We start from the raw sequence: 24,802 nt of genomic DNA, 5'->3' as shown, positions 1-24,802 counted from the left end.
GAGGGTTGGTATTAAATCTTCTCTGAATGTCTTGTAAAATTCTGCTGTGAATCCATCTGGGCCTGGGCTTTTCTTTGTCCGAAGATTTTTAATCATGCTTTCAATCTCATTAATTGATAGTGGGCTGTTGAGGAATTTGATATCTCCTTGACTCAACCTTGGTAATTCATACGTATCTAGGAATCTGTCCATTTTTTCTGAGTTTTCTATCCTATCGGAGTAAAGATTGTCAAAGTAGGTATTAATGATCTTCTGAATTCCTGTGCAATCTGTAGTAATTTCATCCTTTTCATTCCTTACTCCATGAATCTGAGTTCTTTCCTTCCTTTTCTTGATAAGGTTGGCTAGGGGTTCATCAATTTTATTTATTCTTTCAAAGAACTAGTTCTTTGATTCATTTATTTTTTGGAGGGTTTTCTTTGTCTCTATTGCATTAATTTCTGCCCTAATCTTTATAATCTCCTCCCTTCTTTGGGCTTTAGGCCTGACTTGTTCTGCTTTTTCTAAAAATTTAAGATGTACCATTAGGCTACTTTTTTGTTCTCTTTCTGTTTTCCTTATGTGTGAATTCACTGCTATAAATTTCCCCATGAGGACTGCTTTCATTGCATCCCATGGATTCTGGCAAGTTGTATTTACATTTTCATTTGTTTGTAGGTGTTTTTTAATTTCCTCTTGAATTTCTTCTGTGACCCATTCGTTGCTCAGGAGGTTGTTGTTTAATTTCCAAGTGTTTATGGACTTTTTGCTGTTCTTTTTGTCATTCATTTTCAATTTCATTGCTCTATGGTCAGATAATATGCACGGGAAATTTCAATTCTTTTGCATTTCAGAAGGTATGCTCTATGGGCTAGGATGTGGTGTATTTTAGAGAAAGACAAATGCAATGCTGTGAAAAATGTATATTCTGATGTTGTGGGGTGGAACACTCTGTAGACATCTACTAAGTCCATTTGTTCACAGCTTTCATTCAGATTTGTTATTTCCTTGCTGAATTTTTGTCCAGTTGACCTATCTCTTTGTGTCAATGGGGTGTTGAGGTCCCCTGTTGCAATAGTGTTATTAATTACATGGGTTTTCATGCCTGTTAAGATTTGTCTTATATAATTTGGAGCTCTGACATTTGGTGCATACATGTTTGTGATTGTTATCTCATCCTCTTGCAGATTTCCCCTGACTAGTATGTAGTGACCTTCTTTATCTCTTTTGATTGTTGTCTGTCTAAGGTTCACAGTGTCTGCAAACAGAATAGCTAAACCTGCTTTTTTCTGGGTTCCTGTTGCATGGGGGGTTGTTTCCCATCCTTTGACTTTTAGTCTATGGATTTCCTTTTGAGTAAAATGTGTTTTCTGTATACAGTATATCATTGGATTTTGTTTTTTAATCCAGTCTGCCAGTCTGTTACTTTTGATTGGAGAATTGAGGCTATTTACAATTATAGTTATAATCGATATGTATTGATTTATCATTGTCATGTTATTTACTTGAGCTGGTGTCCTACTTTTTCTACCTGTTTATTTGTTTGCTCTTCTTGGCATTTCATTTCTACTGCTGTTTTTGAAATTGTGGTCAGATTTTTCTTTATCCAGAATATCTTTTAGTACTCTTTGTAATGCTGGCTTGGTGCTTATGAAGTTCTTCAATTGTTCTTTGTTGTGGTAATATTTTATTTCTCTGTTGAATTTGAGAGATAGTTTTGCAGGGTACATCAGTCTTGGCTGGAAGTTGTTCTGACTCAGGGCCTGTAATATTTCACTCCAAGCTCTTCTCAATTGGATGGTTTGTGCTGAGAAGTCTGCTGTGATTCTGATGGGCTTTCCTTTATAGGTAATCTGTTGTTTTTCTCTAGCAGCTTTTAATATTCTGTTCTTTTGCTGGAGATCTGGGAACTTGACTATTATATGTCTGGATGTAGTTTTATTTTGGTTGTGGTTGTTTGGAGTTCTAAATGCCTCATTTAACTGTATATCAGGTTCTGTTTCCATGCTTGGGAAATTTTCTGCTATTATTTCTTCAAATATTCTTCTTGTATCAGTTGTGTTGCCTCCTGCTATTTCATTGACTCCTATAAGTCATACATTATTCCCCTTTTCCTCATCTTGCAGCTGCTGAATTGGCTTTTCCTAGATTCTTGTTGATTTTACAAGATCCTTTCTTTCACAGTCACTAGCTGCCATGCTGTCTTCAGTGTCTAAGATTCTACCTTCAGCTTCATTCAAGTGGTTTTGGTAGCTTTCAATGGCAGCTCTGTTTTCCTGGAAGTCTCTTTGAATCCGGTTCATGTGTTCTAAGTCCTTTCTATATTTTTCATTGAATGCTTCTGTCCCTTGTCTTTGTTCTTCTATTTTCTTATATGTTTCTTCTTCAGACTTTTTTAGCAGTTCCTTCATTACTATTGTCATTTCATTTTTTGCCTGAGAGATTATTTCTGATGTCATCTCTTCTATGGCCTTATGGAGTTGTTTCTTTACTTCCATTGCAATCATTTCAGCTATTTCAGGCATGTGCTTAGCAAGTTCTCCTATGTGAATGTCTCCTGGACTTGTTCTGATTGGGGTGGAGTTCTGGTATTGTGCTTTAGTCTTTCATTTTGTTATGTTTGCTACTGGAGGCAGAAAGCTCAGTTTCCCTCTTCAGTAACTGAATGGCAAAGGCTACTCATGTCCCTAGTTTTCCTGTTGGTCAGGTTTGCCCCTGAATGACCTCTGAGAAGTTGTACTTAGTCTGGGGTTTTCCAGCAGTTGTTGACTTGTATCTAGTTATCCCTGGTGTCAGATGTGGGCATTTGTGTCAGCTGATTGCCGACCATCTGATCGAGCATCTCCTTGCAGTTCAGGGCACGTGCATGGCCCAGACTCGGGTTGCACTGGTGTGACAATCTCAGTCCAGTGGACCTATGTCCCCAGGCAGTTCAGGGTACAGGCAAAACCCGGACACAAAGTGCAGGGTCGACAGTTTGTGAACCACCAGATTCTGTGTTTCCAGTCAGTTCAGGACACATACAGGAACCAGATGCAGGCCGGACGGGCAGCACTCACAGCCTGCCTATGCCTGCCACCCCCTAGGGGGGGCCAGGGGAAAGTAAAGCACAGAGTCGAACCACAGGACCAGCAGATCTTGGAGCACTCACTCACTCAGTTCAGGGCACACCCAGGGATGGCCTCACATGACCCCCCTCAGCCAGAGAAGTCCCTGGGGCTTCTGAGTGGGACCCCCTGTCTGCCACGGGTACCCGGAGGGCAGAGACTTAGTCTGTAATGGTGACAGGGTCATTGTTCACCCACTCTGTTTTGAGGAAGTAGATTGGAAATATCTGGCTTTCTCCCAAGTTTCAGCTGGGAACTGTGGCAGTGTGAGTAAAGCATGGACTCGAGCCGTGTGGCCAGCAGCTCTCAGAGCACTCACTCACTCAGCACAGGGTGCACGGGTGCAGGGAAAGGCTACATGCCACCCCCCCCAAGCCAGAGAAGTCCCTGGAGCTTCTGAGTGAGGACCTCCTGTCTGCAGCTGCTGCCTGGAGGGCAGAGACTCAGTCTGTAATGGCGGCAGGGTCCTGGGTTGCCCACTCTGAAATTTTTGAATTTAAACTCACTGAGGTTGACACTTATTTGTTACAATATTTGATAATCACCAGGCAGCACTCTAAGAGGAAATAATTTTACTTTACTACTTATGTGAATAAAAACAATAATTTTTAGTATAACTTAAAATTTGTGTTATTCATATCTTTTGACTGCATAAATAGGATAAGAAAATTGTTTCATTTATTATCAAATCATTAGAGATTATAATTCACTATCTATACAACAAAAACAGGGGGATAGAAAGATACTGAAGAACTGGCTCAAAGATTCCTGAGTTAGATACAGAGGGAAAAATGCAAACACTTTGTCAATACAAATTATCGCCACAAATTTTATTGACTGGCTGAGTAAATATAGACATAATAGAGAGTTAAATAGAATAGAATGATTTTAATCTGTAATACAGTGTTGAGGCTGCTGAGACCTTTTTAAATTCATTTTACTGATTGCACATCAGAAATTGCCAGCCTGGTAGAAAATACTACATCTAGTACAAACTCATTACTGATATGAAAATGTTATATCTCTGTGATCCCCTTCTTTCACAGATCTTCTCTGAGGAATAAAATATCTATTTCACAGTAAAATATTTTTCCACAATTTCTAAAGGGCATTTAAAAAATATTTTTCTTTAATAGTAGCATGAAAAAAGTATAATCTTATGATCACATGGGTTCTTCACTCCTCCTTTTTCAAAACCATTATATGTATTGGAAAGTCCCTACAGGTCCCAGTGAAAGAAAATAGTTCTTGTCTGTAGGAAAAGTATGATAAGAGATTTTGTAATTCATTGTCCATATATAAGTGCTTTCTCAGCAGATTTGATTCTAACTCAGTTTAAAATATCCATAACTACATCTAGGCTATTCTTTAACTCCCCCCAGTGAATGTAATCATTATGTACTGCAAACATGTACTAATAAAATTAAAAATTAAAAGAATAGCATCCTAATTTTTATAATTTCTTTTATACTTATCTATTTTTATTATAAATGTAAAAATGAACTTTAAGTTGCTTTTAACTTTCACAGTATAACATTCCATAAAGGAAGTGAAGAGGAAATGAATTACAAATTAGATGATAGCAGAAATAAAAGAAAACAATTCTTTAGTTTCAACTAACAGCTGGTCTCAGTTAATGCTATCACACAAAATCAAGATGAAAAGCTTAACTCTGAACATGAAATACATACACACTACATCTTCATTCTTTTTTAAATCCCCCTCCTCTCCTCTCCCCCTTCCCTTCATCTTTTGGTCCCTTACCCTTTGCACAAGATCTATGTCCCTATTTCCTATTATCTGTCTTTTATCTTGCTCTAAAGTTTATTTATATTTTGGGGTGAGGCTATGTGTGTCAGAGGGCTTTGGTCCTTATCTTGAGCATCACTTCCTGGCTGCAGTGTACATCCCTCAGCCTGCTGGCACAGATCTTCCACCCTGCCAACACAGACTTTCTAGCTTCCACCACTAGGAAGACATTTGGGCCTTCCCAGTGCAGCTCCTTGACACAGATTTGCGTGAGACATTGTCATGGGCTCTAGACCTCCAGCTGGACTCATGGAGGATATTTCCATGGGCTCTAGGTCTTCAGCTGGACTCATGTAGGACACTGACATGGGATCCAGGCCCTCGGTTGGATTCTTTCAGTCTCTAGTACATGGACAGATCTTTTGTGCTCTTCTGCATTTGTCCCTTTGGGTGAATATTGTAGAATAGTTCTATAAATGATGTATCCTATATTAAATCTATTCCCTTGGAAAACCTGACTACAACACTGGGGGAGGGTTCATTTGTTTCTTTATTATTCTTAATGAGAAATGAAACTTCCCATTAATGAATGTTATCAATACCTAAAGTAGCTTATAAGGAATTATATATAGAACTAATTTCAAAGTGCTTTATATTCACACAGACAAGATTCTTGCTGAAATACTTACATGTTAATTTTCTAAGCATAGGAAATCAGTAAAAAATATTACCTTATTTTTCTGAAGCACCTATTCTGCTTAGTGCTCTTGAGAACCCCAGTGAAGGGAATACAAAGAATTTATGAGAAAAAAAGTAAAACTACCCAATGTAAAGCCATGATAACAATTCTTAGTGCACACAGATATGATGGGAATGTAAAGGAAATATCACTGGGTGCAGCTTGCAAGGAAAAGCAGCAGCATATGAATTCTGAGGTGGACAGCATGTGTGGTGGTTTCAGAGAGAAGCAAATTGAGAAATAATCCTGACAAGTGAATACAAAAGTAAAGGCAGGAGGCAAGATTGAACAAGTGTAGGGACAATAACAGCTGGTTAAGCAGTGGAAGACACAGCTGGTTAAGAGAGATGAATCCCTCCCTGGGAAAAACTGGGGCTGAGAGGATGAGACTTGAGCATTTACCTGAGGTACTTATGGAATAAAGGTTAAAATATCCAAAAGCCTGAGATTGACTGATACTGCCACTTACTAGTTATTAGACCATGGACAAGTGCTTTAACTTTCTATTCCTTCAATTTCCTTATCATGTAAAGGGGATAAGAATAACATGAGGAACTGGGGCTGGGGATTTAGCTCAGCGGCAAAGCGCCTGCCTGGCAAGCGCAAGGTTGTGAGTTCGGTTCCTGGTACCGGAGAAAAACCAAAAACAAACAAACAAACAAACAAAAAAAAGAATAATATGAGGAAGTTACATAATAATAGAAGCGAAGTTCTTGCAAGTTCTTTGGATTCTGACACTATGAAAGGGAGGATACATGTTTAAAAACAAACAACCTAAAAATGCTCCTCTGGCTGACATAATCAGTGCAAATTGTAAACATGGGGAAAGAACTTAGGCAGTCACAGTCCTACTAGCTTAGTTTTCCCCATTAACATCTGTCATCAATCGTCATTCAGACTAGAATATATGTCTTTTTCCTCCTACCTCTTGTTACCTAAGAGTTTGCCTCTCTCTGGCTAGAAGAGTTCATGGAACTTTCAGGTTTAAAACCTGGGTCTTCTAGATCCCTACTCATAAGAATACTGACAGTTCACTTGACCTCAGTAATTGCTAATAAAGCTCTTTATTCATATTTTGGTGAAATAAATGACTTTGAGGAATTTTACAGAATATGCTAAGTCCATGATAAGTGGAAAACTTTTTTAGGTTCTAATTCCATGCTTGACAGATTGGGAGCTTTATTACCACAGTTAACCTTGAGTATATCTTTCTTTAAAATATAGATTCATATGTAAAATCTAGCATTTGCATACATTGCAGTAATTTATGATGGTCATCCTTTCTAAGGTTTGAGTTCATAAAATAGACAAGAATTACATTTCCATCATTGGTATCTGTACACACAATTTTGTCCACATCCTTTTTATGTCCTAGGGTAAAACTATACGCAGGGCAGATGAATTGCGCCCCAAATTCAAATATAAAGCAAGTAATATAGAAGCAAAAATAAATATGTCACATATACTTATTTCAGGTAAATACCATTTTCCCTTCATCTGAAATTTTATCTTTTAAACATGGGTAGTTGAGCAGAATAAATGCATTCTCTTCTGCAAAAAAAATCAAAGTTATTTATGATGAACATCCTATTTAATAGAGGTGTATTGGGAGCTATAACAATTGATATGATAAAACAAGAAACAAATGATGTTCAGTTCTCATCTTAGCCTCTGCACTAGATTAGTACAAAATCGGTTGCCTATTTTTCATGTATTACTAGCATTTCTCTGTTGATCAAATCTATGTCCAGTAAAGGGATGATCAGGAAAGACTACCAATACTGCCAACTGTGTAGCATTCATCAATTTACTGAAATTTTTCTGCTTGAAGTCCCATAAAACAATTTATGAATTTCTCCTTTCTATTTTATATTGGGAATGCTTCAGAAATGCCACTCTAATGTAAGTCAGCCAAAATTGCTGCACAATAATAGAATTTGTATTGCAGCTAAAAAAGCAGCAAAAGTAACTGCCTAAACTTAAACTCTGACTTTGGCTTGTAGGCTTTTCTAAGAAAAAACTAGAGGACAAAGAAAAAGAAAGTGAAATGCTGGATTCCTTTGTAATCCACATTGTAATTCCAATCCCCTTTGTAAACTCAGAAGGAAATAATGCTATAAAGAAATAGATATATGCATATGTTACGGTGTGATTCTACTTTTATATAAGCAGGTTGGAAATGAGTTCCTATTAATAAAATACAAATAATTTAGTCAGCACAGAGGGTGGGGATTTAGCTCAGCAGTACAGCTCCTGCCCGGCAAGCGCAAGGTTGTGAGTTCGATTCCCAGTACTGGGGAAAAAAAAAAAATTTAGTCAGCACAGTTGGAAATCTCTGAACTGCAGCATGTATTTCTGTAATTGCTCTAATCCTCATGTGTTCTCTTGCTCTTTTGCAGGCAGACCGGTAATGATTGTGGTGGAATATATGGAGAATGGATCCCTAGACTCCTTTTTGAGGGTGAGGTGCTCTTTTCTGGTGGCATTTAAATAAGCTATTCTTAGTTCTAGATTTGAAATCATTTATCATAAATTAATTTTTGCAAAGTGTTATGGCTGGATTTTCTGTGAAGTCTGGTAGCAGTTTCTCTAGGGTACACTTCCCTGATACTGTGATAAATTAAAATGTATCACTAAGGGGCAGGATGTACCTTTAATAATATAATTGATTTTCCCTATAAATTTACATATATTCATGCATACACACATGTATGCACACACTCCAAATGAGCTTATCAGAAAGAAAGAAATTTAAAGAAACTCAGTTGCCTGACACACCCATTCATTTTTCTCTACCACACTTAACAATTCAGTGTGATATTTTATGTAATGTCTGTAATGTTCAACCCCTTAAATGCTGCACATTTAGCAAGAGTGGCTCATGCTCATTTGAGAAAGCTAGTTCTATCAACTTTGTCTCTCAAGGTCATTGGGCTGATTATTCAGAAAACAAAACAAAAAAGTGCTTAAGCAGTGATTTGCTTTAGAATAATATTTTTAAAGTGTTCTTTTTAATGTGACTTTTCCCTAAAAATAGAATACATACCGAAAAATCATTAGTTTTATATAGTGGTACAAAATAGCAAAAGGTGAGAAAACAACAGGAAGTTATATTTCAGAGTAGTCCTGTGTATAAGAGTCAAAAAGCCATTACATGCTACCAGAGGTCATGTGTTTATATGCCACTGTATTCTTTGATGTATATCTAATAACATAAACAACCATTTTTCTGCTTATGAAATGGCTGGTACTTTGTCATTTGGAATGTGTTACGTTCTCTCTTATTTTCATGTAAAAATTAAGCATTCTTCCTTCATTGCATGTTTGACCATGTTAGTCAGACAAGTTCTGTTTGCATCTCACTTTTCTGTCTTGATCTCATTTTCATTTATTTTTCTTGATTCCATGCCCTGTACTTCTAAATGCTCTCAGTATTAGCAGTGATGATATAACTTACACCATGACTAAACTTGGTGTCCAGATTCAAAACAGAAGCTGAATTCAGCAAAATCTTCACCCATTATAGAGCAACACTACTTTCACAGTGCATGCTCTTAAACAAATGTGCTCTTAAGGGAAAATAGAATTCATAGGTGTTTCATATATGAATGACTTCCTCTTTTCTGTAGCCATTTTAAAATATGTTATTTTATGACTTTTATTCATCTCATCTGTAAATGTTCTAAATTACTTTAGAATAATTTTTCAGGCCCACCTATGGTACTTGATGCGTATATACTGTGCCCTTCCTTTAGATATATTCAAAGCCACACTTTTATCAGACACATATCAAAATGACCCACTATCTAATGATGTTTAGGATAGGTTGGTTTTCTGTTTCTTTTCTTTTTTGATATCAGCTATTATCCTAAAGCAGAATATAATGGCAAACAAAATAGCAGCTACTCAATTTAAATTGCTGCGGAAAATTGTGTCAAATGACTGCCACAAGCATATCCATTAAGAAATGTTAGTTTCAGACATACTTTTTACCCTGCCGAATCATGAATCAATTATGTTATAAAGAAACAATATGTTATAAATAAACAATTTACTAATAAACATCCTACTGAATTATAAGTGGTGTATTTCATAAGTTTTAAAACTAGTATTTTCACTTCTTACTATGCACCAGGCAGGTAGCTGTTACCAGAGTTTGGGAGAAGAATAGCTGTTGGGTGGATGGTGGCCATACGACTTCTACTGTGACAGCCTAAATGCCCTCCTCTGCTAGTACTGACTCTGCCACCAACTGGCATGCTACCAGCTTCATGCTACATTGGACATACTACCAACTTCTCTGTGCCTCTCCTTATCCATCTGGAAGTGGGGACATGAACAATGTCCACCTCATACAATTGTTTAAATGTTCACATTTGTAGAGCACACAGAATAGTGTGGGACACATTATAAGTGGTAGAGTGAGGGCTGAAACTAAAGTCTTTATGACTCAAAGCACCATAGTCTAAAAATCCACACTCTGATATCTGAGTTTTCATTAAATTGCTTCCTACTTTCTTTATAATTATGTTTCCTCTGTATTCTATGTCTCCTCTGCACTTATAGTTTCTACTAAAATTAAAATTATGGCATTAAAATATAAAAAGAAAATCATAGGAAGGGGAAGAATTTTCAGTTCTCCTACCTGATCCTTCTTTAACATGACTATACTTTGGAAGCTCAAAGTGCATTATAAACTTGATGTCAATAGCAAGCACTGAGCTCCCATGGCAAGCACAAATAAAATATAAGTATGTGCAGCCTGTAAATCCTCAAAAGCAAAGCCGTTTTTCAACTCGTGCTTTAGAGTTTTGATAACCACAGCTCTGTGAGAGCAGAGAGGAGGAAGTGACCAAATTCCTGCACAGTCGGGGCCGCACTCGGCTCAGTAACAGCCTTCTCTCTTACCAAAGGCAAAGAGGTCTCTCTTGTCTTCCACACTGTTTGAAAATAACTTTCATTTGCTATGTTATTATGAAGAAGTGGTAGCACAGCTAAGTACAAGATTACAGTCTAGAGCCAGTGCTAGTGTCTGAGTGGCTGTGATACTTCCCTGAATTCATGAATCTCATGCCATTTGGGACCCTTGTGGACATTTTTCAAGATATATATTAGCAGTGGAGAGGTGTGGTCACGTGTATAAGTGTGTGTGCGCACATGTGCATATGTGCAGAGAAGGGCTGCGTGTGAGACATTATGTGTGTGCCTTTAATTTAAAAATGAAATGTGACCCACCTGAGTGAGCAAAGCATCAGCCTGGCTGCCCAGAACCCTAGTGATGCCCAGCTTCTTCCACGTGCTTACCAGCCATCAGCGTATCTCTTTTGCTGAGATGGTTACTTAAGTCCTCTGTCTATTTTTAACTAGATTTTTTTTGTTGTTTTGTTTGAGAAATTAATTTATATATGCTGGTTATTAATTTGTAGCAGTTATCTAGTTTTCAAATCATTTACCTCCTTCTATAAGTTGCCTTTCTGTTCTGCTGATAACATCTTTTTTTTTTTTTAAAGAGTAAAAGAAAAACAATATAGCAATAGGGGGATTCATCAAATTACAGACAAAGTGGTAGGATATTATCAATGGTTGTTATTTTACCTACTGGTATCTTCAAGATAGTTTCTCAGGAAAACAAATAGACTAATGATAGTGAGTTACAGACAAAAATGGCAGGACATTATCAATGGTTGTTGTACTATATCTTGGTTTCTCCAAAGTGGTCTCTAGGGAAAACAAATAGAGCTATACATGAGTGATCAATCAAATAATCATTGACTATTCTCAGTGGTTGTTGTTGAAAACACATAGTAACAGACATACATCCATTTACAAAATAGTATAGGAACAATACAAACATTACAGAGTTATGGACGGATTGGTAGGAAATCATCAATGGCTGCTGCACAAGGTGTCGGCATCCTCAAAGTGGTTTCTCAGGAAAACAAAGATATGACAGAAAGATCCAACAAGTACTTACAGCCCAAGGGTTGTGAAAAATAGCGGATTACCTCCTCATCAGTGACTCCTTTCACTGAGGTGTGATGGCTGGAAGGAAGGCCAGGACTGAAAAGAAGGGCCAAGAGACCAGCACCAGTGTCCAGAAAAGGGCCGTCCACTTTTTCCTCTCTAGTCATGATTTCGCAGGGCTCCTCCTTGGAGACAATGGTCTGGCCAGAGGGAGAAGGCAGAGTATGCCCTGGGCCCCTTTATTCCTGTCGGACCAGCTGGTAGGTGGGGTCCGAGCCCCAGGGCCCCTGCTCCAGAGGGCAGCCCGACCTCAGTGGCCACCCCCACAGTCAGGGCATGGCCCAGGGGGCCTCTCAGGGCAGTCCCTCCCAAGGCGGCCCAGCCCTCCACAGCGGCAGCAGATGAATGCAGTTGACAAGCCCCCCCCCTTTCTCCCGGGGCGCTGAGAACCAGACCCAGGGACTGCTTCTCCCAATGCTGCAACAGAGATAGCAGTCCCCTCATGGTCCCTCTGCCCTCTCCCCTTGGCCTCCCCCTCACCACAGCCACAAAACACTGAGAAGGCGACTCCCACCAACATCTCAAGCGAGCCATCCAGAGCAAAAGCCATCCGCAGCCCCCTTCCACTATCTGGGGCTGACTGAGCAACAAACCCATCCTCAAGAATAGTTTGTCCCTCTACTGAACTGGGATCCAGGGAAGTATGCTTTATCAATGCTCCTGGTCTAAGAAAGCAGAGGGGTGTTCTCTCCAGCCTCCCAGCACACTGGGACCCTGCAACCACTTAGTGTCCTCTCCCCAGCCATCAACACAGGCAGTAAGAACATGTGGATGAATTCTTCGGCCCGCTAATCAGTCTCAGCACTGTCAGGTGCAAAGTGTCCCAGGCAGGTAACCTAGACACGTACCTTCTCCATGAAGGTGGTTCTACAGAATCTGAATAGTGGGCACCTGTATAATCCATGAAGTCTCGGTGCAGACCTCTCTGGGGCTCCACTTGCTCCTACACCACAGCCTGTACAGTTAGGGGAAGAATGGCCTCCAGGGGGTCTCCCCGGGTATTGCACAAGGTCCTCTGGGTTTCCAGCTCCCGAATGGCTCTCGCGTCCCCAGTCAGCTCTACCTTTGAGTCGTAGGGCATCGGTACTCTCTTGTTCTCCGAGTCCTTGTTCATGGGCTGCTCCTTCCCTGACTCCGGACCTTTCTGGCTCTCAAGGGCAGGGCCAAGAGCCACCCACCATGTGGCATGTTTTCCCAGAGGTTTCTCCGTGTCGGGATGGTTCATGCACATCTCCAGGCGGGCCTATTGTGTCGGTGCTTCTCTGTGGCATGGCGGTTCTCCACGCCATTTCCTGGGTGCCTGCTGCCTGCCTTTCCAGGTGCCTGCAGGGTGGGACACCCCAGCTGCACCGCCTCCCTCCCCAAACGGGCCGGTAATGTCTTTTGACATACAAAAGATTTTACTTTTGAAAAAATCCAATTTGTCTATTTTTTCTTTTGTTTCCTGTGTCATGTCCAAGAACTCATTGCCAAATCCAATGTCATGAAGTTTTAACTTATGCTTTCTCCTAATACTTTTATCATTTTATTTATTTTTATTTGTTTGATCCATTTTAAGCTAATTTTTACATATAGTATGGAGGGTCTAACTTCATTCTTTTGTGCATGGACATCCAGCTTTCTTAGCACCACTCATGGAAGACTGTCTTTTTCCCATTAAATGATCTGGGCATCTTTCTCAAAAATAATTTTCCTATAGTACCATCCTGCTACCATAAAGAAATATCATAAATTGGGTAATTTATGAGTAATAGAATTTACTTCTTACCATTTTGAAGGCTACAGGGTACAAGATCAAGGCAATAAAAAACTCAGTGTCTGATAAGGGCTCGCCCTCTGCTTCTAAGATAGCAGCTCCTTGCTACATACTCCTATGGCTGAAGGGAAAACTCTGCCCTCACATGAGGGAAGATTTAAAAGGGCAAAAAGTGATGAAAGTGTTCCCTTTAACCTCTTGTATTTCTAGCAACCTCTGTATTCGTTTTTAACTAGCATGGACTCACTGATTACTCACCTGAAAGAAGCTTTAATTACTATCCCAACTCCCTTTTAACATCCTCGTTTTTCTGTTGTACCCAGTTTACACACCAGAACCTTTATTATCTCAATTTTTGTGTTTGGAGGAGTGGGGCACTTGTGCTGAAAACCACATGAGCATGCACACCACTACCATAGAGGATTTATGTTCTTCAGTGTTAGCTGGACATTCAGAATGATTTCTGAATTATTTTATATCTCCAGGATTAAAGACTATGATTAACAGGTTTGCACAAAGAATATACATAACTAATACTAATGATCAGGGCAGCAGACCACTTATACTTTTTAAAAGTCTTGGTAAAGTTGTGTGGCTGGCTGCCCTACTGAGGCCCTGGAAAGACTGTCCCTGGAGTAGAACCTAGTTTGGTTGCCCAGGATTTTATTGATCAGTGACTTTTCCTAATCTCAACAAGTGGTCTAAACTTTCTCCTCAGATAAAGATTTGTCCCTACTCTGACATGTAAACTGTCCATCTACGCTGTGTGGAACCCGAAGAGCATGAGTACCAGTTTCCTCACCTCCTGCCGGTCTCTCATAAACCTGTCCGGGTGCATAACACACAGTCCCTCTGGCTTTGGAAGATGGGACAGCTTTTGCTGTCCAAAGTCAATCTATCAGGGTCTTTGATTTTTTGTTTCCCCATCTTCTGAAATATTTTGCCTTATCAATTTATTTTCTTTCTCCTGCAGAGTACTGTCTAACCGTTCTTCTATCTTCAGCTATCTTTGATCTTAAGACAAAACATCTACAAATACTTGAATAATTAGTAACATCATGAAACTATAAGAAACAAAATTAAAGGAAGAAATAGACAGTTCTACTGTCTATAGATAGTTGAAATAGATAGGTGAAGACTTCAATACCATGGTCTTAATAATGGCTTGACTAGAGAGAAGCTAAGTAAGGAAATTGAGAACTGACAAAATTTTGCTCATTTGACCAAGAAGAAACAGACACAAACACCCTGCTAAGAGCACATAGAAATTTTAGGACAGGAAGACTTAATGGGTAGAAAATGAAGTATAAGGCATGTGAAGGTGAGAGGACTGCAGGAGGAAAAACTGCAGCTATGAGCAGTGGCAAGACAGACAAGTCAGCAAGAGATGATTATTCAATAGTTAAGAATTTTATGATTTGGTTGTTAAATGGATAGTGGCTTGAAATTTACTAGAATGGAATTTGTACCACAGAAATTGACAAATGCTACAAATCATTAATTTTTGTCTGATTTTTATCTTGAGAGCAGATTTACCAATACAATACAAAATGGATGTTTAAAATTTCTGAAGTGATCAGTTTCAGGGGAGACAATTCCCAGATGTCAAGCTGAAATTTGGTGGCTAAAATTAAGATAAAGATTAATATGTATTACTGCCTAATGCAACTAACATTTTATGTGCTTTCTGAGTCAAGTATTATTCCAGCTGCATGAATTAACTCACCTATTGTGTACAATGATATTATTACGGAAGTAATATTACTATCTGTATTTTGCCAGAAAGGATATTGAGGCAGAGCAGTTAGGTAGCCTTGCCAATGTGAAGCAGCTGATAAGTCATTCATTCAATTGTTTGTTACAAATATTTATTGACAGACAATAAGTCTGGCTAGAATGGGATGTGTAAGGCGAGGGTGGTAGATGAAGAAATCACAGTAGATGGAAACAGAAAGTGGCACAGATCTTGAACAGCAGCTGTTCTCAACCTCACCACACGTTGGTAACCATTTAATCTGAAGATCTGTTAACAATCCCAGGTTCTAGGCTGCACTCTAAAGCAAGTAAGTCAGAATTCTTCACGATGGGACACATGAAAAAAATGTTACCATTACCCAAATGAGTCCAATAGACCACTGGATTGTAATACCACTGAAATGGGGCTTTTAGGACATTTTGTGACTGATGTTTGCTGCATCATATCAGAAACCATTGCAAAATTGGGGAGAGACATAAATTATTACCAAGTTTATATTTTAAAAGGGTCACTCCAGCTATTGTATTGAGAAGAGATTAGAAGGAGGTGTAGATGGATCGATACGGGGAAACTAAGAGGCTTTGGGAATGATCCAGGGAAGCAATAATGATTCAAGAACCGACTTGATAGGAAACAACCATATTCTGAGAGGTATTTTAAAGTAGCACCAATATTATTTTGTGGTAAATTAAATAAAACATGTAAAATATTCAAGAACAACACATCTACAAATAAGGTCCATAATGAACAATAGCTGCTTCCTAAGCTTATTATATTATCATATTAAATTACTAACAGACATGAAACTCACAGTACAATGTCTTTTATATGTACAGTAAGATATCCATAATGGCATCTAGTGCTATTATAGTATATTTAGAACATGTCAGAGTTTAGCATTATTTTTAGTTACTTTTTGGTCTGCTTTATCAGGTGGTTAAAAATGGTTTTAATTTTCACTATTAAAATACTAGATATGCCTAAGCTATATGAGTATTTAATAGTACATACAAATTCTTATCAGCATTTCAAAAGCAACGTGAATCATTTAAAGGGTTCCTTGAACAATTTCAAAGCAAATGTTATTTTAAAAAATTAAAAGGATCCTTTAAATATTTATATATTCAAATTATAAATCTAGTAAAGATATCATTTTTACCTTGTGCTAGTTATTTATTAATAATTAGAGCTGAATTTTATTACTATACTTCTCTTATAAATTATATGCATGTAACTATATTTGTGCCAAAGTATAAAAATGGAATTAATATACCTCATATTCATTTTATGTTAAGTAGTGAAAAAATGCACTTACACACTGATAACATTTTAAACTATAGAAACTATAGTTGAATGGAATCTTAATTTTTTAAGAAAAAAGTAAAACTTCATTCAGAAGAATGTTATTTTAGTATACTTGTGCCTACTTAGTGCCAAATAAAAAAATCTAAAAATAGTGTGATGATAAATATTCAAATATATGACAACTTGGTACACATACAATAAGGATGGCTAAGCTTCTAATTTTAAATTGTGTATTAGATCAACAGTATCTAATCAATATCCAATACAATAATACGAATTTATCTTTAAACATTTTAGTACTATGATGTGCAGTGTCATTTGTACTGTTACCATGAAATTGTATTTTATTTTTCCCTTTGTTCATTCTCCTTTTGTATCTGACTTTATATTAGTTTATAACTGATATGTAACATAATTATATTGATATATAAAGTATGATCAAAATATACAATGCTTAAATTATTAGAGTAAAGGAAGCATTACCATTGATCTTCCTCAAAATATTCTCTGTCGCTTTGAACATACCTATCATTCTTGCTACTTTCTGTAAGTGTTCTGTATGTCTTTTTTTGTGAATGTCTTTAGTTGTGCCATCTTAGCTGCCTTGATGTCTTGAATTCACTTGAAACTTTTAACTTTCTTAGTCATTTTGACTTTGGGGAAGAGCCAGAAGCTGCATCTTTCAAGATCTGGTAGTCAAGGTGCATATGGACACACTGTAATGTTTTCGTCATGTATTCCTTTCCATTTGATGGTACTTGGCAGCAGCATTCACTATATTTTTTATTAAACCTCATAAAGACACTCATGAAAGAGCATTTACAGAACTGCTTCAAAAAATGGCAAGAACAATGGTGCTTGAAGTGAATGAGAGTATTAAGGAAAGTAATGGGAATTTGTCTTACTGTAATAACTTCTTTAAAATCATAACAATTAACTATACATTTTGATCATCTCTTGTATACAGAAGTTCTGTGAATTTCCCAAACACTTGGGCCATACAAGAGATTTTGGGTTTGTATAACTGAATATTAAAACCAAAACTTTTGATTTTCAATGATACCTGAACACGAGAATAACAATCTGAAAGAGATTTTACACAATACATATGCAGATGCAAGGAGACATATTTACAAAACCTTATGAGGATAGTTCTGATACACTGTAATGAGTATTCATCAAGATAGGGTTCTGTAACACTGTCTGAAATATCAGTCAAAACAGCTTTACATTATCTTGACTATATATAAACATAAAAACTAGTGTAGATAAACTTCATACTAACAAACAAAAAATTAAAACAAAAAGGAAAAAAACCACATTCAATGGTAAGTTGTATAAGCTTAAATTGTACAATATTTGGATTCATTTTAAGCTCTTAAAATATAACTCTGAAATCCAATTGCCATATTTCACAAATCTGTACTACTTCTTTTCCTCCTACATTTTCAAGGTGTATTAGAATGACATTTTTAGTTTCCTTATGAATGAGATTTCTGATTCTACTCTTTGTGGCCTCTCATCTATAACTAAAAGTATCCTGCTGCCTAGCTTAAGTTCAAAATCCATGATGACTACAGGTAAAAAAAGCTCTGAAAGCTTTATTAAGTATTCTACAGGAAATTGTAATAAGACTTTAACCAGAGAGACCACAAGAACCAAGATGGTTTTCAGTAAAAAGGTGGTATTGATTCTTATTTATTTGGTTGTTATTTTAAAACAAGAATGATTTGTACTTTAATCTATAAATAACCCTACCCATTTATTTTTCAAATTTAGGAGCATGTTAAAAAGTCACAACATGGTCAACTTTCTGATTTAGAAACATATAAAAACTGAGTTTTAGCTTCAAACATAAGTTATAGAAGTAATCCTCCAAGAGCTGTTTTCTGCAAAGTAATTTATAAATCAATTGTTCAGAACTCAGAATGCATTTTCCCATGAATATTTCTTTTAAAGCCATCCCTAGGCAGACCCATAAAAGCCTCTTCAACAGAGAATCACTAAAGTATATAACTTCCAATAGTGCAGAGGGCTGGGATTTTCCTTCAAAAATGTGTGTTTTCTTCCCTCTGCGTAACTTGCCTGAAGCAAAATTTTCTTAAAGAGCTTTTCTCTATGTCAGCTACCTCTTTCTTCATGTTCACTACCATGTCCTGAAATATCCAACTTTACTGCTATAAGTCCCGTGTGATAGTCCATCCTTCCCATTCCTATTATACCCCCAAGCTAGACTTTTCTCCGCCTCAAAATCTCCCCTGTAACCTGAACACCTCACCTCTTCCTGCTTTGAGCTTCCATTCTCTCATGGGCACAGATCTTAGCTGGGTATAATATGGACTAATTCATACTATTACATAACTCACAAATACTATTCTAATCCTCCAGAAGGTTTTACATCTTTTACATGAACCCAGACAGAGTTCTAGTAGTCAAATTCCAGGCAGCATAATAAAAAGACATTAAAAACTTGAGGACAAGATACCTGATGATATTTTTAGACCAACAGAAAATCAGAAACCCAGAGGTTACCTCCTCTGTCCTTGTGCCATAAGTAGATTATTTTCTTCTCCCATGAACCCATTGCATTTCTGAATCTAGATTTCACGGGGTGACCTTAGCAACACAGAAGCATAAAGAACAAAAGACTTACAATGTCTACTATATTCCTCAGTCTTTTGTTGACTGCCTGGCAAGGCACATTCCTGTACATCCATTTTATAGCTCAAGTCCTAAGTTTGTATATAATAATTTTACAAAGCTTCAGCTAAGCCTTCTATTTTTGTCATTCTACTTTGAAATGTTGGTACCATTTCTAATAACTTGTGTTTAGTGAACCAAAAGACTCTTTCAACATACACATGTTCCAACTTCATTTTAGAACAAAACCCATGATTATCCGGCAGTTTACTGCAGCATATTTGTGAGTAATCTTTAGAAGCTGATGAATTTATTTTAGATAACAAGGCACTAGATTGTCCTTTGGATCCTCTGTGTTTGTTGAACAAGTCTTGACTAATTTATATTAATGCTTTTAAAGAATCTTAGCTTACTATCCACTGAGAATGGCATTATTACTCATACTTGACCTTTTTAAGACATGAATCAATAGGGTCATCTACTTTTTATAAAAAGTATTCACTATGGCTTAAATATGAAGTGTCCTTCAAAGGCTCATTTATTGAAGGCTTGATGCCCAAGGTGGGGCTTAGAGAGTGACTGATAAATAATGGGCACACTTACTTCACCAGTGGGTTAACTGATGAGTTCATAGGTGAGTGTGCTCTTAGGAGATAACCTCAGATGGGAGGAAGCCAGCCACGGAAGGAGGGCATTACTCTGAAGATCACATCTCTTCTCTGGCTCTTTCCTTGCTTTCTGCGTCTTGGCCTCATGGGCCACCTTCCTGCTCTGTGCACCTCTCCTGTGATGCTTTCACCTCCAATTCAGCCCTGGACTAAAACTTATGAAATCTTGAGCCAAAATAGTCCTTTTCTCCTTTAAGTTTCACATGTCAGGTATTTTGTCCCACCAATGGAAAAGCTAACTAATACCATGAAATGAATTCTAAATGTAATTTTTCAGCAAGAGTTTGAGGACAGTGATTGATTTATATTACAGCCCACAGATTTTTTTATGTATTTTCTGAGGCTACTTGGTTGGTGGGCTCAACATCACTGTGATTCTCTAGTGAATATCTTAAAAAGAAACAGCACAGAAATGGAAGGTGCAGTCTCATTTTCCTCACTCTGAGGCAGAAACGCGCCTCTGGTGACCATAACCACAACCCTGCCCTCAGAAGCTGCGTACAGCCACACGTGCAGTTGATACTTCAGTACTTCGTGTTCACTCATGAGACTCAGAAACATCTCCTATGGTAAAGCTAACTTTCCATGAAAAATTCTTCAAGAATATTTCTTACTACTTACTACAATCTGTGCTCTGGTTTCTCTTCAGATCGCATAAATCTTTCACCTTTTATTACTTACTAAAATCTGAAAATTTCACTCTTACAAAAATAAATTCAGTTCAGTTTAATTCAGTGAATATCTTTAGAGATTCTACTGAATCCCAGGTATGTGTTGGGTCCTGGCATTAAAAGGATGAACATGTCAAGGTATACTCACTACCCTAGAAGAAATTCTGTTCAAGTTAGTGGAAGGGAAAGGCACATAAATATATGGCTTTAACCAATGTTAGTGTAGTCTAGGTATTGAGAGGGCAATAGAGAAAAAACCTGGACCAACTTTATCCCTTTACTTTTATAAAGTGGTCTTCTCCTCCTTCCTGTCAATTACAAGTCCTTCTGCCTATGCTCCTAAAGCATCTCAGACTTGGTTCAAGCACCAATATCTCTCTACTGCTATTACTTTTAATAGCTCTACATTGATCTTTCTGCTTCCATCCTCCATGTAAAAATGAGAATATATCACACCTTAATTAAAATTCCTCTCTAAATTCTCATTACATTTAGAATTCATTTCAAATACTTTATAATGGCTTACGTGGTCCTACTTGATCTTAACACTAGCTATCTTTCAGGAGTATCTTGTATTACCTTCACTCAATAAACTCCAGCCTCAGTGGCCTTCATTTCTCAAGCATGACTAATTTGTCCTTAGCTCAAGCCAAGAAATTGACCTCAGGATAAGAAGAGTAATTGGAAAGGGTCTTAAGTTGTCTGTGGGTAATATTCATGGGGCAGGGCCTTGAACACCATGGAAAAGCACTGTGTTACTCAGAGACTGTGACACGCCAGTGGCTGCCCAGATCTGGGATGCTGTGCTGCAGAGTCTGAAGCCTCTGATAGGCTTGGCAGCTCTCAGAATAGACATTAATATGCATCTCTTTCAGAAACCCCTTCCAATCAGCCTCACCCCTTCTGTCAGAGGATAAACTCCATGTGTTTTAGCAATCAGGTTGAGCAAGCAGAGAAATACAGGGTGAAGACAACCAGAATTCTAGCTACTAAGCTCTGAAATGCAGTGTGTAAATGTGACACCATCACTCTAATTCATTTGAATCTGCCTTTCTGGGAAGACACTACATGTCATAAAAAAAATTCATAGCTTCTTTTTGGTTAATCTCCAAGAGGAAGCCCAAAGATATTAAATCTCAGTGGTCTCATATTTTTCTCCTCCCCTCATAAACAATTCAATTCAATTTGAATTAATATTTATTGAGCCCTGACACAATGCATAGCAGCATAGTGAATGCTGTAATAGAACTGTTACACAAAAGGGCCAAAACTCATGACTGGCCTTAGGAAAAAAGACAGTCTATTGTGTACAGGACAATAAGAATAATACAGCAGTAGCAAGCAGTGCACTACACGATAGTATCAAAGACTATTTAATTTAGTCGCCATTTATTAGCTATTCTCTATGTTCAAGGAAGGCAGAATATTCTAAACAAAACTTGAGGAGGCTATATTCACAAGGAATAAAAAAGAGAATAATAATTTTGTTTGAAGGAGAGAGTTGAATTATTTCTAGAGAAATATTTATTTGTTTTGCTGGAATGTTCCCATTTGTTTGACTTAATGGCCTCAGAGGTCTTTCAGACCTTGCTTTGTCATGCCAAATTATGCTGCCCAAGTTAGGCCAAAGTAAGGTACATTTGGGACCAGTTTTTTTCCCCAAAACTCCAACAAATAAGAATAAGCATTTAATTGCATTGTCTGGCTTCAAATTTTAACTTTACCACTTACTGATTATTGATTCTCTTTCCTGTTCAATTTGACCACCTACATGGTAAGGGTAGTAAATACAATTATATTTCAATTATTGTGAGAATTAAATGAGATAACACCTGTTAAGATCTTAGATTGTGACTGACATAAAGTGTTTTATGTATGTGAGCTATTTTTTTTTCCTAGAACAACATGGTAGCAGTCAAAATATGCATTCCCAAAAGAGGATAGACCTATTTTGGGAGCTTCTCTTTTATCAAGCCCACATCTCATAAAGTGGTTGGGTGGATGGATGGATGGATAGGTGGTTGGATGGATAAAAATACAGATTCAGAGACTGTCACAAGCTACACCCTCCCCAGGACTCAATTTATAACAAAAAATTTGTGTACAGGAACTTTCTTGGTGTGATCCCTCTAATCAACTCTTATCACTATAGCTTTTGGAATTTTCAGACAAATAGCTCTTACCTGAATCCTTCTCTGGAAAATGTCGTTAGGTGGAGAAAGTCACAGGACTACACCTTTACAAACTCTGCCTGAATCCAGGAATTGACTGATGTGGTATGCAAGGGTCCTGCCTTTTCCCCTCAAATTTGGCCAGATTATTCCTTATCAAAAACATTAGCCTCCAAGAAATGAAGGCCTTTGTTGTGCGTGTGCTGCACTTTACCTTCCCCTGCTGCCCAATCTCGCTTTTTCCTGCTGTCTACTCTCCCTCACAGGTGCCTCACGGTACATTATCACAGGTCTAAATTTAATGTAGTTAGTAAGTCTTGCTGCCTTCATCAACAACATTCTCAAAATGAACAAGTTAGTTGCTTTTTTGTCAAAGCGTGTAACAAAGGAGAATATGAAAACCCTAATCAGATCTGATTTGGTGCTGCTGCCTCAATTCACGTTAAGTGCCCTGCATCAGAACTTGATGCTCCTGGCATGCATATCGATCTAGGGGGAATGCCAGTTACATGTCTTTGTATTGTTCTAAAAATAGTTTTGACCTCTTAGACTCCACAGAAATGTTTTTGCCAAATGAATTAAAAATTAGTAAACTTTTTTGTATTAGTAATGAGAGAATACAGAGAAAGTAGTTTAGATTGTTTTATCACACCAAAATCTCATTTTTTAAATAATAGGACTTACTGTTATTAAAACCCTGATTGCCCTATGGTTGATCAAAGCAATTAATCCAAATCTCTTCAAACATTACGGATGAGAATATTTAAAATAAACAATTGCAAAATACTCTCCATAATAGCTCAAAAGAGGAAGTAATTCAAGTATTTGTCAACTAGTGAATGAACAAAAAAGTTATACAAATCGTATAAAAATATTTTTAACAATAAAAAGAAAATACTGGTACATACTACATTGATGAAGAATCTTGAAAATAGTAAACTAAGTGAAAAGGATAGTGAAACATACACACCTATCATGATTCCACTTATAAGAAATATCCAGAACAGGCAAATTTGTAAGTACATTAGTGTTTTCCTACAGTGGTGGTGGGGAGATTTGGGGTGAAGTAGAGTGATTGCTAGTAAATGTAGGGTTTCTCTTGGAGGTGATAAAAAGTTCTAAAATGAATTTTGATGACAACTGTTAGTATACTAAAGAACATTGTATACATTAAGAGGGCAAAGAGAATGATATGAGAATTATGCCTCAATAGAGCTGCTATCGATATTTGGTGCTCAGAGTAGAGAGGAAATTAATTTTCACCTGGTTTAATGCAACTATTTCTCTTTATGTATATAGAAACTTGTGTTAACACTTCATTTTTTAGGAAACCAAGAGAATTTTCTGACTAAAAAAATTCATATAGTGATCACAGAATTTCATAAATAATAATTGTTATTAGAGCAATTTAGGAGCTGTGTTTTGTGTTTTATATGACATTCTCTCCACACTCTAGGTTAAATGACTGTTCTCATTGTGCAGATAAGGAAACTGAGGCATGCTCTAGCTTCTAGGTGGTCCATCAACATTTCCTACTACTTACAAATTCCACTTGACAATAACTGTGATATGAGGCAACTCCGGTTTTTAAGTGATAAAAGAGGTACCTTTTAAAATTTAGCAAAGTCCTTTCTAGGCCAAAATAATTTATGCTTTCAATTCTACTCGGAATTTGTGAGATTCCAAACAGAGAGGAGGTAGTTGGAGGGTGGAGCACATGATAAAAGAGGCAGATTTCATTTAATAAGTGCTGTCTAAGAAGATAGATTAGAAACATAAAGAGCTAATAACACCAAAGATTTTCTCTGCTAGGTTATCTTCTGTACATTAATTATACAGAGAAGCCTGCTTAAATGGATACTCTGGCTGTAAGAGTGCCTTCTAAGAGAGAGCTCTTCACTCTGCACTTGAGTTGGGAGATGTTAAGAACTGTTAGGGCGATTAGTTGATACATACGGCAAAGTTTGTAGTATAGGCTTATTTATTCACTGAGTGAATCACAACTGTTTAGAAGACAAAAATCACTATAATAGATACAATCAAATCATCCCTGTACTGGGCTATGCTGTAGGGTATTTTTGTTTATTTTCTTTTGTGGTACTAGGGATACAGATACTTCACACTGAGCTACATTCCTACCTTTTTTTTTTTTTTAAAGAATAAAAGAAGGGTAACATAATAATAGGGGGGACTTAGCAAATTACAGACAAAATGGTAGGAAATTATCAATGGTTATC

At 37.3% G+C, this 24,802-nt stretch overlaps 1 protein-coding gene across 4 annotated transcripts in view; it reads left to right on the top strand.

Annotated features, from left to right (window-relative positions):
* The window catches only part of Epha6 (EPH receptor A6), an 822,128-nt gene that overhangs the window by 646,951 nt on the left and 150,375 nt on the right, over positions 1 to 24,802 (top strand). For all 4 annotated transcript variants that reach the window (XM_013503527.1, XM_005375499.2, XM_005375500.2 and 1 more), the window contains one exon: positions 7,974 to 8,035. In XM_013503527.1, the coding sequence (XP_013358981.1) occupies positions 7,974 to 8,035 (62 nt within the window). The remainder of the gene's footprint in view (positions 1 to 7,973; positions 8,036 to 24,802) is intronic.

This window comes from Chinchilla lanigera, unplaced genomic scaffold (assembly GCF_000276665.1).
Source record: "Chinchilla lanigera isolate Chin_1 unplaced genomic scaffold, ChiLan1.0 scaffold00006, whole genome shotgun sequence".
Classification (NCBI taxonomy): Eukaryota; Metazoa; Chordata; class Mammalia; order Rodentia; family Chinchillidae; genus Chinchilla; species Chinchilla lanigera.
The sequence above is the reverse complement of the archived record's forward strand: the minus strand, read 5'-3'. Positions and strand labels throughout refer to the sequence as shown.